General features: G+C 43.1%; 1 protein-coding gene across 1 annotated transcript; it reads right to left on the reverse strand.

Moving 5' to 3' along the window:
- Positions 1–9,914: 9,914 nt before the first annotated feature.
- LOC133061601 (olfactory receptor 7C2-like) lies at positions 9,915–10,877 on the reverse strand. The gene has a single exon (XM_061149571.1). It carries the CDS (start codon positions 10,875–10,877, stop codon positions 9,915–9,917), a length of 963 nt encoding a protein of 320 aa, XP_061005554.1.
- Positions 10,878–12,363: the final 1,486 nt, after the last annotated feature.

Here is a 12,363-nt window from a genome sequence, read left to right on the forward strand (position 1 = left end):
TTTCTAGTTCTGTGAAGAATACCGTGGGTAGCTTGATAGGGATTGCATTGAATCTATAGATTGCTTTGGCTAGTATACTCATTTTCACAATATTGATTCTTCCAATCCATGAACATGGTATGTTTCTCCATCAATTTGTGTCCTCTTTGATTTCGTTCATCAGTGTTTTATAGTTTTCTATGTATAGGCCTTTTGTTTCTTTAGGTAGATATACTCCTAAGGATTTTATTCTTTTTGTTGCATTGGTGAATGGTATTGTTTCCTTTATTTCTCTTTCTGTTTTCTCATTGTTAGTGTATAGGAATGCAAGGGATTTCTGTGTGTGTGTTTTTTTTTTTTTATATCCTGCAACTTTACTATATTCATTGATTAGCTCTAGTAATTTTCTGGTAGAGTCTTTAGGGTTTTCTATGTAGAGGATCATGTCATCTGCAAACAGCGAGAGTTTCAATTCTTCTTTTCCTATCTGTATTCCTTTTATTTCCTTTTTGCTCTCATTGCTGTGGCCAAACTTCCAAAGCTATGTTGAATCATAGTGGTGAGAGTGGGCACCCTTGTCTTGTTCCTGATTTTAGGGGAAATGCTTTCAATTTTTCACCATTGAGGATAATGTTTGCTGTGGGTTAGTCATATATAGCTTTTATTATGTTGAGGTATGTTCCTTCTATTCCTGCTTTCTGGAGAGTTTTTATCGTAAATGGAGTTTGAATTTTGTCAAAGGCCTTTTCTGCATCTATTGAGATAATCATATGGTTTTTATCTTTCAATTTGTTAATGTGGTGTGTTACATTGATTGATTTGTGGATATTAAAGAATCCTTGCATCCCTGGGATAAAGCCCACTCGGTCATGATGTATGATCTTTTTAATATGTTGTTGGATTCTGTTTGCCAGAATTTTGTTAAGAATTTTTTCATCTGTGTTCATCAATGATATTGGCTTGTAGTTTTCTTTTTATGTGGCATCTTTGTCTGGTTTTGGAATTAGGGTGATGGTGGCCTCATAGAATGAGTTTGAAAGTTTACCTTCTTCTGCATTTTCTGTGTGTGTGTGTTGTTTGTTGTTGTTGTTGTTTTTAATATTGTATTTTTAAGAGTCTAACCTCTACTCTAGATTTTTAATCTTTGTTTTTCAGTATCTGATATCAATTTTGGGCATTTAAGAATCCAATATTCAGTATCCTTTTTTACTCAGGAGTGTGATAATTTCTCTTTCCCCCTTTTGACTCACCTTTTTCTCCCCCAGATCACCTCTATTTCCTCCCTTCACCTTCTCTTCTCAGTCCAATTCTGTGAATCTCTCTGGGTGTTCTGGGTTACAGAGAACACTTAGGGAACAGAGTACTGCCTAGATCTGTCTCTCTCCTCTTGAGCCCCCCTTTTTCTCCTCCTCCTCATCTCTATCTCCTTCCTCCCTCTCCTCTTCTTCATGTAACTCTGTGAACCTCTCTGGGTGTCCCTCACTGTGGAAAATCTTTTCACCATTAACCTAGAATTTTTATCATCAGTGCTGTATAGTTGGAGAAGCCTTGAGGCTACTGGAAGAATAAGACTGAAAGCCAGAGGCAGGAGACTTAAGTCCAAAACCTGAGAACACCAGAGAACTCCTGACTACAGGGAACATTAATTAGTAAGAGATCATCCAAAAGCCTTCATACCTACACTGAAACCAGCCACCACCCAAGAGCCAATAAGTTCCAGAGCATGACATATTCTCCATGCAAATTCTCCAGCAATGCAGGAACATAGCCCTGAGTGTCAACATACAGGCTGCCCAAAGTCACACCAAACACATAGATCCATCTCAAAACTCACTAATATACGGACATTTAATACATGATGTGAGAGTTGGACTATAAAGAAAGCTGCATGCTGAAAAATTGATGCTTTTGAACTGTGGTGTTGGAGAAGACTCTTGAGAGTCCCTTGGCCTGCAAGAAGACCCAACCAGCCCATCCTAGAGGAGATCAGTTCTGGGTGTTCATTGGAAGGACAGATGCTGAAGCTGAAACTCCAAATCTTTGGCCACCTCATGGGAACAGCTGACTCATTTGAAAAGACCCTGATGTTGGGAAAGATTGAGGGCAGGAGGAGAAGGGGAAACAGAGGATGAAATGGTTGGATGGCATCACCGACTCAATGAACATGGGTTTGGGTGGACCTGGGAGTTGGTGATGGATAGGGAGGCCTGGTGTGCTGCAGCTCATGGGGTCGCAAAGAGTCAGACACGACTGAGCAACTGAACTGAACTGAACTGAACTGAACATATGTCAAGGTTGTATTTCAATTTATTTGGGAAGATTGAATTGTTCCTAAAGCTGGAATAAATACCTATCTTTCAAAAAATGGCTTCTCACCTACTTCAAACATCTTGAAAATATTAGTGAGATTATGTCCTCAGTGTAAGAATAACTGACACATTTTAGAAGAACACTTTGACATGTAAATATATAATATCAACTGAACATTGCTCAGTTGTATCTGACTCTTTCGGACCCCATGGATTATACACTTCCTGAAATTCTCCAGGCTGGCATACTGGAATAGGTAGCCTTTCCCTTCTCCAGGGAATCTCCCAACCCATGGATGGAACCCAGGTCTCCCACATTGCAGGTGGATTCTTTACCAACTGAACCACCTGGGAAGCCAATATAGTATCAACATGGGGGAGGGTCAAAATCACCTTAAATAATACAAGAGACTCAGAAACAAGACAATAGTTATATATAACTAAATAAAAAATTTAAAAAGAAGATTAAGGCCAAATATATGCCTCACAAATCAACTGAAAAACAATCATTTTAAAGAGTCATTTGAAAGACTTATATCTGCAGAAAAATGGGCATATAATATGTGTTCTTGTTGTTTAGTTGTTAATATTGTATGTAATAATAGTTATTGTTTTTGCTGTTTAGCTGCTAAGTCGTGTCTGACTCCTTTATGACCCCATGGACTGTAGCCCGCCAAGTTCCGCTGCCCATGTGATTTTTCAGGCAAGAATACTGGAGTGGGTTGCCCTTTCCTTCTTCAGGGAATCTATCTTCCTGACCCAGGAATGGAACCCATGTCTCCTGCACTGGCAGGCAAATTCAAGTTTACCACTGAGCCACCATGGAAGCCCATACATAATAGTAATAGGCAAATAAAAAAGGTGAAGAAATACATAAATCTTTGCTCTAGTTCAGTATATAGTTTAAGAATGCAACAAAAAATCTCTTTCCTACCCTGGTCCTGGGAAATATCTTGAAAACTGGTCAAATGTGGGTTGAGAACTTCTGGACTAGTAGCAAAGGGGACTCTGATTTTTCTGGCAGAAATGTGAACTGTTACAATATTTTATGAAAAAATCTGAAGACAGCTATAAACCTTGAAAATACAGATATACTTTAACTCAGGGTTCTCCAGTGTTAGCACCATTGACATTATGAGCCAGATCACTGTTTGTGGTGGCATCTGTCCTGTGCATTGAAGGATATTTAGAGCATCCCTGACTATACACAGCTTTCTCTGTGTGGCAGACAAAAATCCCTGGGGGGAATGAAACCATCCATGGTTAGAATCAGAGTTTGAACTTCACTATCTCAATGTATTATGTAGCTTTGGTATAATAACAACTTAATGATAAAGGATACAAAAGGCCGTGAAAGTGTTAGTATTATAGGCACACCGTGACCTGTTGTACAGCCATAAAAATAATGAATTCAGCATTATACTTGTGATTTGAGGCAGGTCTGTGAGAAATTATTGAGTAAGAAGGAAAATGGGGGAAAAAAGGAAAATGGGACAAAAGGTAGGAACAAAGACTGCACTGGTGGTGCAGTCGTAAAGAATCCACCTGCCAATACAGGAAACATGGGTCCAATCCCTGGTCCAGGAAGATCCCCTGGAAGAGGAAATGGCAACTCACTCAAGTGTTCTTGATTGGGAAATCCCATGGACAGAACAGCCTGGTGGGCTACAGTCCAAGGGGTTGCAAGAGTTGGATACGATTTAACAACAAAATAACATCTTAACAACTAAAAAGCATCTCCAGTTCTTTGTTTGAAAGATTGCACTGAAAGATAAGAATCCTATTCTGATCCTATATAGACAAGCAAAGGACTCACACACATAATTTAAGATAGAGAAAATAAATGGCTAACAAATCCACACACACATTCAGCCTCAGAGATAATGAAGCAATTGCAAGCTAAGTTCATTAGCACTTCCCTGGCAGCTCAGTGGTACAGAAGCTGCCTGGCAATGCGGGAGACACTGGTTCAAGCCCTGTGTCTGTCAGATGCCCTGGAGGAGAAAACAGGACCCACTCTAGTATTCTTACCTGGGGAATGGCATGGGCAGAGGAACCTGGCGGGCTACAGTCACAAAGAGCTGGACACAACCGAGCAACTACCCAACAGCAAGCTCATAGGACGCCCCTCTTTACATTTGATTGTTTTTCACAGGAGATACTGTGAAGTGTATGTCTCTAACAAATACTGCAGCAACGATGCATTTACAAGTGTTCCTTGGTGTGCATATGTATTTATTTTTTTTGGAGGTGCTAAGTTGTTGTTGTTCAGTGGGATTTTCTCTAGTTGCGGTGAGGAGGGTTTACTCTTGTTTGCGGCACATGGGCTTCTCTTTGCGGGGGTCTCTTTTACTGCAGAGCATGGACTCTCTGGGGTGAGGACCTCCATAGCTGTGGTTCCTTGGCTCTAGAGCACAGACTCAGTAGCTGTGGTGCGCAGGCTTAGCTGCTCCGAGGCAAGTAAGATCTTCCCGACCAGGGATCGAACACGTGTCTCCTGCACTGGAAGGCAGATTCTTTACCACTGAGCTCCCAGGGAAGCCCAATATGTAAGTTTTTAATCAATATGAAATATTGTCAAATAGTTTCACCAAAAAAATTAGAAAGAAACGCCCTATTTTTTATATTCCTACATCACTAATACACTAATTCTCTACTCAAACTATTAATAAGATACATGGACCTAAGTTCTACTTTTACTGGAAGCACTTTATGCCTCGTGTGTGTTCAGTCACTCAATCATTTCTAACTCTTTGGGACCCCATGGACTGTAACCCACCAGGCTCCTCTGTCCATGGGATTCTCCAGGCAAGAATACTGGAGTGAGTTGCCATAGAACCAGAGATAAACCCTTTACAGGGGCACTTCTCTTTCCTCCTTGTGACTACAGGTCAGCAGGATTCTAATTCAAGTGCAAATTCTGATTGAATAGGTCCTCAGTGGGCCCTGGGACCCTGCACTTCTAACAAGCTACTGGGTTGTGTGTTGCAGGTCTGAGTATGAGGGTCACACTTTCAGTAACAAAACACTGGTTTTGTGTTTAATTCAGGTACAGGAACTTGAATTTGTGTTAAATTCAGATACAGGTATTTGAATTTATATATGTCTGACTGATTAAACGTGCACACACACACACACATATATTCATATATAATGCTAGGTGCTCAGTCCTGTCTGACTCTTTGTGACCCCATGGTGTGCAGCAAACCAGGCACCTCTGTCCATGGAACTCTCCAGGCAAGAATACTAGAGTGGGTTGCCATTCCCTTCTCCAGGGCATCTTCCTGATCCAGTAGGTCTTTGTTGGTTATCCATTTTAAATATAGCAGTGTATATATGTACATGCCAAACTCCCTACCCTTCCCCCACATTGGAAATATAAATCATTTTGTGTGTGTGTGTGGGAGGGGGGGGGATTGTGGATTGGATTAGATAATCTTTTCATTCTTTCAATCCTTCATGCCAACCAGAATGAGACAAGTTTATCTCTGACTCCTGAAGTTATCTATTGTAAAATATGTGAACTGCTTTCTGGGTTTATCCTGAGATGAGAAAAAAAAGATGGACTGGAGGTTCATCAAAGGCAGGCTGGAAGCTCCAAGCAAGAGTTGGAAACTCACAGGAATGGAAAAAAGCCTGTGTTCACCTGTGTTGCTTCTGACCTCAGTGATGAGGGATCCTGCAGAACCCAAAGACCTTTGTCATGGAGATAAATATACACACTTGGCCCAAGAGGCAGAGAGACTCAAAGAGGTTCTCTGGGAATGTAGAACAGTTGTAGGTCCATCTGCAGCTTCATGTGCACATGTGCTAAGTCGCTTCAGTCATGTCTGATTCTTTGTGACCCCATGGACTGTGGGCTGCCAGGCTCCTCAGTCCATGGGGTTTCCCAGGTAAGAACACTGAAGTGGCTTGCTGTCCCTTCCTCGGGGGGAATCTTCCTGACCCAGGGATCAAGCCTGTGTCTCTTCTGTCTTGTGCATTGGCAAGCAGGTTCTTTACCACTAGCACCCCCTGGAAAGCCCCTGCAGCTGCATGCTAGTGAGCAAATCAGCAGGCCTTCAGCAGTGTGTGTGTGTGTGTGTGTGTGTGTATCCACAAATGGCAGCTGATTCCTGTAACCCTCCAAATACACTAAGAATCTTCCTTACAATCTGTATTAGTTGCCTATGGCTGTTGTTACACATTACCACAGTGTGGGTGCCTTATAGGGCTTCCCCTGTGGCTCAGTGGTGAACAATCTGCCTGCCATGCAGGAGACTCTGGTTCAATTCTTGGGTGGGAAGATACCCTGGAGGAGGGGATGGCAACCTGCTCCAGGATTCTTGCCTGGAGAATTTCTTCGGCAGAGGAGCCTGGCGAGCTACAGTCCTTGGGGTTGCCAAGAATCAGACATTACTGAAGCAACTGAACACATTCACGCAGGTGCCTTATAGGAACAGAATTGTTTTCTTATGGTTCTGGAGACCAGAAACCCAAAATCAAGACATCAGTGGGGCTGTACTCCCCCTGAAGGCTTTAGGGCAGCAATCCCCAACCTTCTGGACTTCTCAGGTGGTGCTAGTGGTAAAGAGCACACCTGCCCATGCAGGACACATAAGAGATGCGGATGCGATCTCTGGGTAGGGAAGATTCCCTGGAGGAGGGCATGGCCACCCACTCCAGTATTCTTGCCTGGAGAATTCCATGGACAGAGGAGCTTGGTGCAAAGAGGGTTGGACATGACTGAATCAACTTAGCATGCATGCACCCCAACCTTTTTGGCACAAGGGACTGGTTTAGTGGAAGACAATTTTCCTAGACCTGGGATTTCAGGATGTTTCAAGCACATTATTTTTATTGAGTTTGTTGAGCAGGAGGCGGAACTCAGGCAGCAATGCAAGCAGTGGGGAGCAGCTGTAAATACAGATGAAGCTTCACTTGCTGGCCTGCTGTTAACCTCCTGCTGGCTGGCTCAGTTCCTAACAGGCCATGTGCCGGGAGCCAGCACATGAGATCCCACCCATGACAAGGTCGTGAGGAGGAGACCTGACAAGCAAGGCAGATCAGGACTTCAGGGATTTCGAAAAGCTGCCCCAGCGCTCACCTTAAAGATGATCTCTGCCTTTCTGCTGCTTGCTATATTAGACTACTCCCTAATTTCTGTGACACAGGTAGAAGACCTTCCCTGATCTCTTTCCAAACAGAATCAACTTAGAACTTTAAGATGTGTCCGCCGGACGGTGGTATCCTATAAGATTATCCAGGATGAAAGGAGTGTTTCGATTTAGACCCCTTTGCTGGCATTCTAGCCTGCTTGGCAAATGCGTACTAATGCACATGGCTGCTCACAACACCTTAATCATAAACGGCATAAAGAACCTGATCACATAAAGGCCCTAATAGGCACAGAGCCCTTCGGGGGTGAGGAAGCCCTATTAGAGAACATAAAAATATTATTCTAAAAGCGGTTGTAGTTAAAGATTTAGAAAAATAAGAGTTTAGAAATGTTAATTTTAACCAGGAATGCTAAACAGGGGCTGCCTCACCTGAGCTGCAGAGTCTTTGTGTGGTAAACCTTTTAGATAAATTTAACTGATAACTTCCGCAAAGGGACTGACCTTTGTGTTCATTAAAGAATAGATTACGGAAAACAGCTTTGCATTCACCTAGGTCATAAAATGTCAATAGGCCCCAAGGCCAGAAGATAATGTACAAGATCCTCATAAACAAAGAAGAATGCAGAAAACACCCTGGTTTCGTGAAGAACAAGCTGATGTAATGTTAAACTATCTTCCCCTTAGAAATGTACTAACTTAGGGTATAAAAGCCACGGTAAAAAATAAAGCATTTCCAGACTCTGCCAGACCCTGCTGCACCCCCTGTCTGGTCTCTCTCTCTCTCTCTCTCTCTCTCTCTCTCTCTCTCCCTCTCTCTCTCTCTCTCTCCCCCTCGTAGACTTGGCCGTATGAAGGCTGGTCTCACGTCTCTCTCTCGCTGGCGCCGTTCATCCTGACGGTATCCCCTGGATCCTGCCGAGGCTGGACCCCGGCAGCCATGGGCTGGTACTAATCCATGGTCTGCGGCTTGCAGACCCCTCCTTTAGGAGAGAATCCATTCTTGCCTCTAACAGCTTCTGGTGGCTCCAAGAGTCCCTTGCCTTTTGGCCATGTCATTCCAATTCCTGCCTTTATGTCACAGGACTTGTTTCTGTCATATCATCTCCTGTCTCTTTTTTGGGGAGTAAAACATTTTTAAAGTTTATTTCTATTTGTTTAGCTGTGTCAGGTCTTAGCTGTGGCTTGAGGGGTCATTCATGTGGCTCAGCATCTCTCTCGCTGTGGCACACAGGCTCAGTGGTTGTGGCTCAGGCCTTCATTGCTCCGAGGCTTGTGGGGTCTTAGTTCTCCAGCCAGGGATCAAACCCAAGTCCCCTGCATTGCAAGGTGGATTCTTAACCCCCGGACCAGCAGGGAAGTCCCTCTCCCGTATCTTCTAAGGACAACTGTCATTGGATTTAGGGCAATCCATAATTATCTTTTTGACGACCCTTAATTAAATTGGCAAAGATGCTTTTTGGAAAAAGGTCACATTCACAGGTTCCAAGTAGGCATATCTTTTGTGGTATTGCCAATCAAGTTACTATGTGGTTCAGGAAATGTAGCTCAGTCTAGTGAAGACAAAGATTTTAGTGGTCCTAAGAAATAGAACCACGAGTCAGGCAAGAGAAAATAACAATGAAAGGTGTGTTTATCAAGCCGATTACCACCATGATCTGCCAAGACTTCTGCTGGGGAAAGACAGGAGCCAGTAAAATATGTATGCTTCAGACTTATTTCACTCAATGGGCAAGTGATTCATACACCAATTCCTGTTGGTCTTTTTGGTTAAGGAGTGATTCCTGGGACATTAATTCTCTAAACATGGGCAGAACAGACTAGAGGAATTTCTTAGGTAATGGATACAGATGTGAAAGTTTGAAGCCAGACAGAATACACTAAAGTGGTCAATGATGAAAGGATATCTTCTATATTATACTTCTCCATTCCACCTTCCTGGAATGCAGTTGCAATTGCTGGAAGGGCAGAAGTCATTTTGTGACCTTGAGGGTAGAAGCCCCACGGTCAAGCTAGAGATAGAGCAAAAAAGCGGAAGGATCCTGAGTATTTGATGGCTGGCTTTGAGCTGTTCAGCTCCAGAATTCACATATCAGGAATGAAATAAAATACATTGAGTTTGATGTGACTGAAAGTTATTCAGAGAAAAGGCACCTCTTCCAGTTCATGTAATTCACACAACCTCAGAAAACATCTCTGTAAATGAGTTTGGCATGCAACATTTCCATAATAGTTATACATCCCATCACTTTGACAATATATATTAAAAACATGAGATTCAGTTTATTTTTTTAAGAAATTTAAATCATCACTAAATGTAACAGAAAATGTCAGGTTCAATTCATATGAAGTTAAAATTCATATGGTTACAAACTGAAAAAGGGAACCAAAGATATAGCATGAAGGAAAATAGAGAGGGCTGTGAAGACTCAAGGAAAGTTTTTCTTTAAAACATGAGTATTAGGAAAGATAAAAACGTTAAGTGAAGGAAGCCAGGATTTCTGGTCCCCAATGTTTTGTGCCCAGTTACTTATGAGAGCCCTCTGAAGGCCCTGTGAATGAGACACGGTGCCCTGCTAATGAGCCGCACAAGGGCCCCCTTCATGTCCCTGCTCCTCAGACTGTAGATGAAGGGGTTCAGCATGGGGGTGACCGTGGTGTACATCACAGAGGCCACCAGACTTGTCCTAGAGGATGAAGTGACTGCAGAACTGAGGTAGACCCCTAGGCCTGTGCCATAGAACAAGGAGACCACTGAGAAGTGAGACCCACAGGTGGAAAAAGCTTTGTATTTGCTCCTGACTGATGACATTCTCAGGATGGAGGAGGAAATCTGATAGTAAGAAAAGAGGATCCCAGAGAGAGGAAAAACACCTAGGGTAATAGTCACAAAATAGACCACTGTGTGATTGATGAGGGTGTCAGAACAGGCAAGCTTCAGGATTTCAGGAAGATCACAAAAAGATTGTGGGATCTTCATGCTTCTGCAGAAAGACAGCCTCAAGATAGTCAAGGTCTCAGGCAGGGAGGCTGTGACATTGAGGCACCAGGACCCCAGAGCCAGCAGCCCACAGACCCGGGGGTTCATGATGACCATGTAGTGCAGGGGATGACAGATGGCCACGAAGCGGTCATAGGCCATCACAGTCAAGAGTAAATTGTCCAGACATCCAAACAAAATGAAAAAGAATACCTGGCTGAGGCAGCCTGCATAGGTGATAACTTGAATCTGTTTCTGGATGTTCCACAGCATCTTTGGGACGGTGGTGGAGGTGAAGCAGATGTCAGCAAAGGACAGGTTGGAGAGGAAGAAGTACATGGGGGTGTGGAGGTGGGAGTCTGAGATGACGGCTAGGATGATGGCCAGGTTCCCAGAGAATGTGACCAGGTACATGGACAGAAAGAGCCCGAAGAGGAGAGGCTGTAGGTCTGGGTCCTCTGTGAATCCCAGGAGGAGAAAGTTTCTGATTCCTGTTTGGTTTCCTCTTTCCATGAGTCTGCTGGGCTAGCCAAGAAGGAAGAAAAAAGGAATACAAAATTTACCCCAAATAAATATTCCCCAGAAAGACAGAAATATCCTTAATACAAACCCAGGGAGATCATGAAGTCATTCATTTTGGCTAAGGACTGACTTCATTTGATGACAAATTGTGGTTACTGTTGACATCTAAAAAAATTGTCTTTTGAGTTCAGCAATTCTCAAATTGTGATTGTCTCTGACCAGCAACATCAGCACCCCCTAGAAATATTAGAAATTCACATTTTTAGGCTCATCTGACCTGCGTGTGTGCTCAATCATGTGTTTGACTCTGCGACCCCATGGACTGTAGCCCACCATCTCCTCTGTTTGTGAGGTTTCCCAGGCATGTGGACTGAAATCGATTGCAACTTCCTCCTCCAGGAGATCTTCCCGACCCAGGGGTTGGAGCCAGCATCTCCTGTGCTTCCTACGTTGGCAGGTGGATCCTTTACCAGAGTCACCTCTGACCTACTGAATCAGATGCTCTGGGTGTGAAGTCCGCACTTGGTACTTTAACAAGCCCTCTTGGAAATTCTGACACACATGTTTGAGATGCACTGCTCTAGTGCTTGCCTGCATCCCCAAACAATCGTCCCTTCCCTGGCGTCCATGAATACTGCTCATGAGGATTTAACTGTGCTTATAGAAATGGGGAATTCTCTGACTCTAGGCAGTTTTTTTTCATCGTTGAGAATTTCTTTCATTGTACTGTATTTCTGTAATTTCTATATCATATCCTGTGGAACTTGGGTGCTCCTTTTGTAAAAAAAGGAAAAAAAAAAGCCTGATATTATCATTAATCCTCATTTACATGTTATTTATATTGTCAATAACCCTATATAAATTCAATCACAATTGAACTTCTAAATATAGACTCTCCTAGAGTTTCTAAATATGGAGTTTGTCTTCACATAAATCATCTTTTATTTTCCATTTTGGGTGCATGTGTGCTCAGTCGTGTCTGACTCTTTGGGACCCTGTGGACTGTAGCCTGCCAGGCTCCTTTGTCCATGGGATTCTCCAGGCAGGAATACTGGAATGGGTTGCCATTTCCTTCTCCAGGAGATCTTCCAGACCCAGAGGTCCAAGATGCATTTTGTGTCTCCTGCATTGGCAGGTTGATTATCACTGAACCACCTGGGAAACCCATAAAAACAACCTACCACCTCCAAAACTGTCCTTGTATTCTTTTGTGTGGTATGAATACTTACAATCTATCCTTCTAAAATATTTTAAAGAATACAAAAGCATATCCTCAACTTTATTAACTATGTTATATCCCTGGAGAAGGAAATGGTGATCCACTACAGTATTCCTGCCTGGGAAGTTCCATGGGCAGAGGAACCTGGCAGGCTACAGTCCATGGGGTTCCAAGAGTTGGACACGACTTAGCGACTAAACCACCACCACCGCCATGTTATATGCCAGATCTCTAGAGTTTATTCATTTTGCATAACAA

The sequence above is a fragment of the Dama dama genome, chromosome 9, assembly GCF_033118175.1.
Source record: "Dama dama isolate Ldn47 chromosome 9, ASM3311817v1, whole genome shotgun sequence".
NCBI classification, from domain to species: domain Eukaryota; kingdom Metazoa; phylum Chordata; class Mammalia; order Artiodactyla; family Cervidae; genus Dama; species Dama dama.

What these genes read in the sequence shown, in the direction of transcription:
- LOC133061601 (XM_061149571.1), bottom strand. Translation starts at nt 10,877, where the DNA reads ATGGAAAGAGGAAACCAAACAGGAATCAGAAACTTTCTCCTCCTGGGA.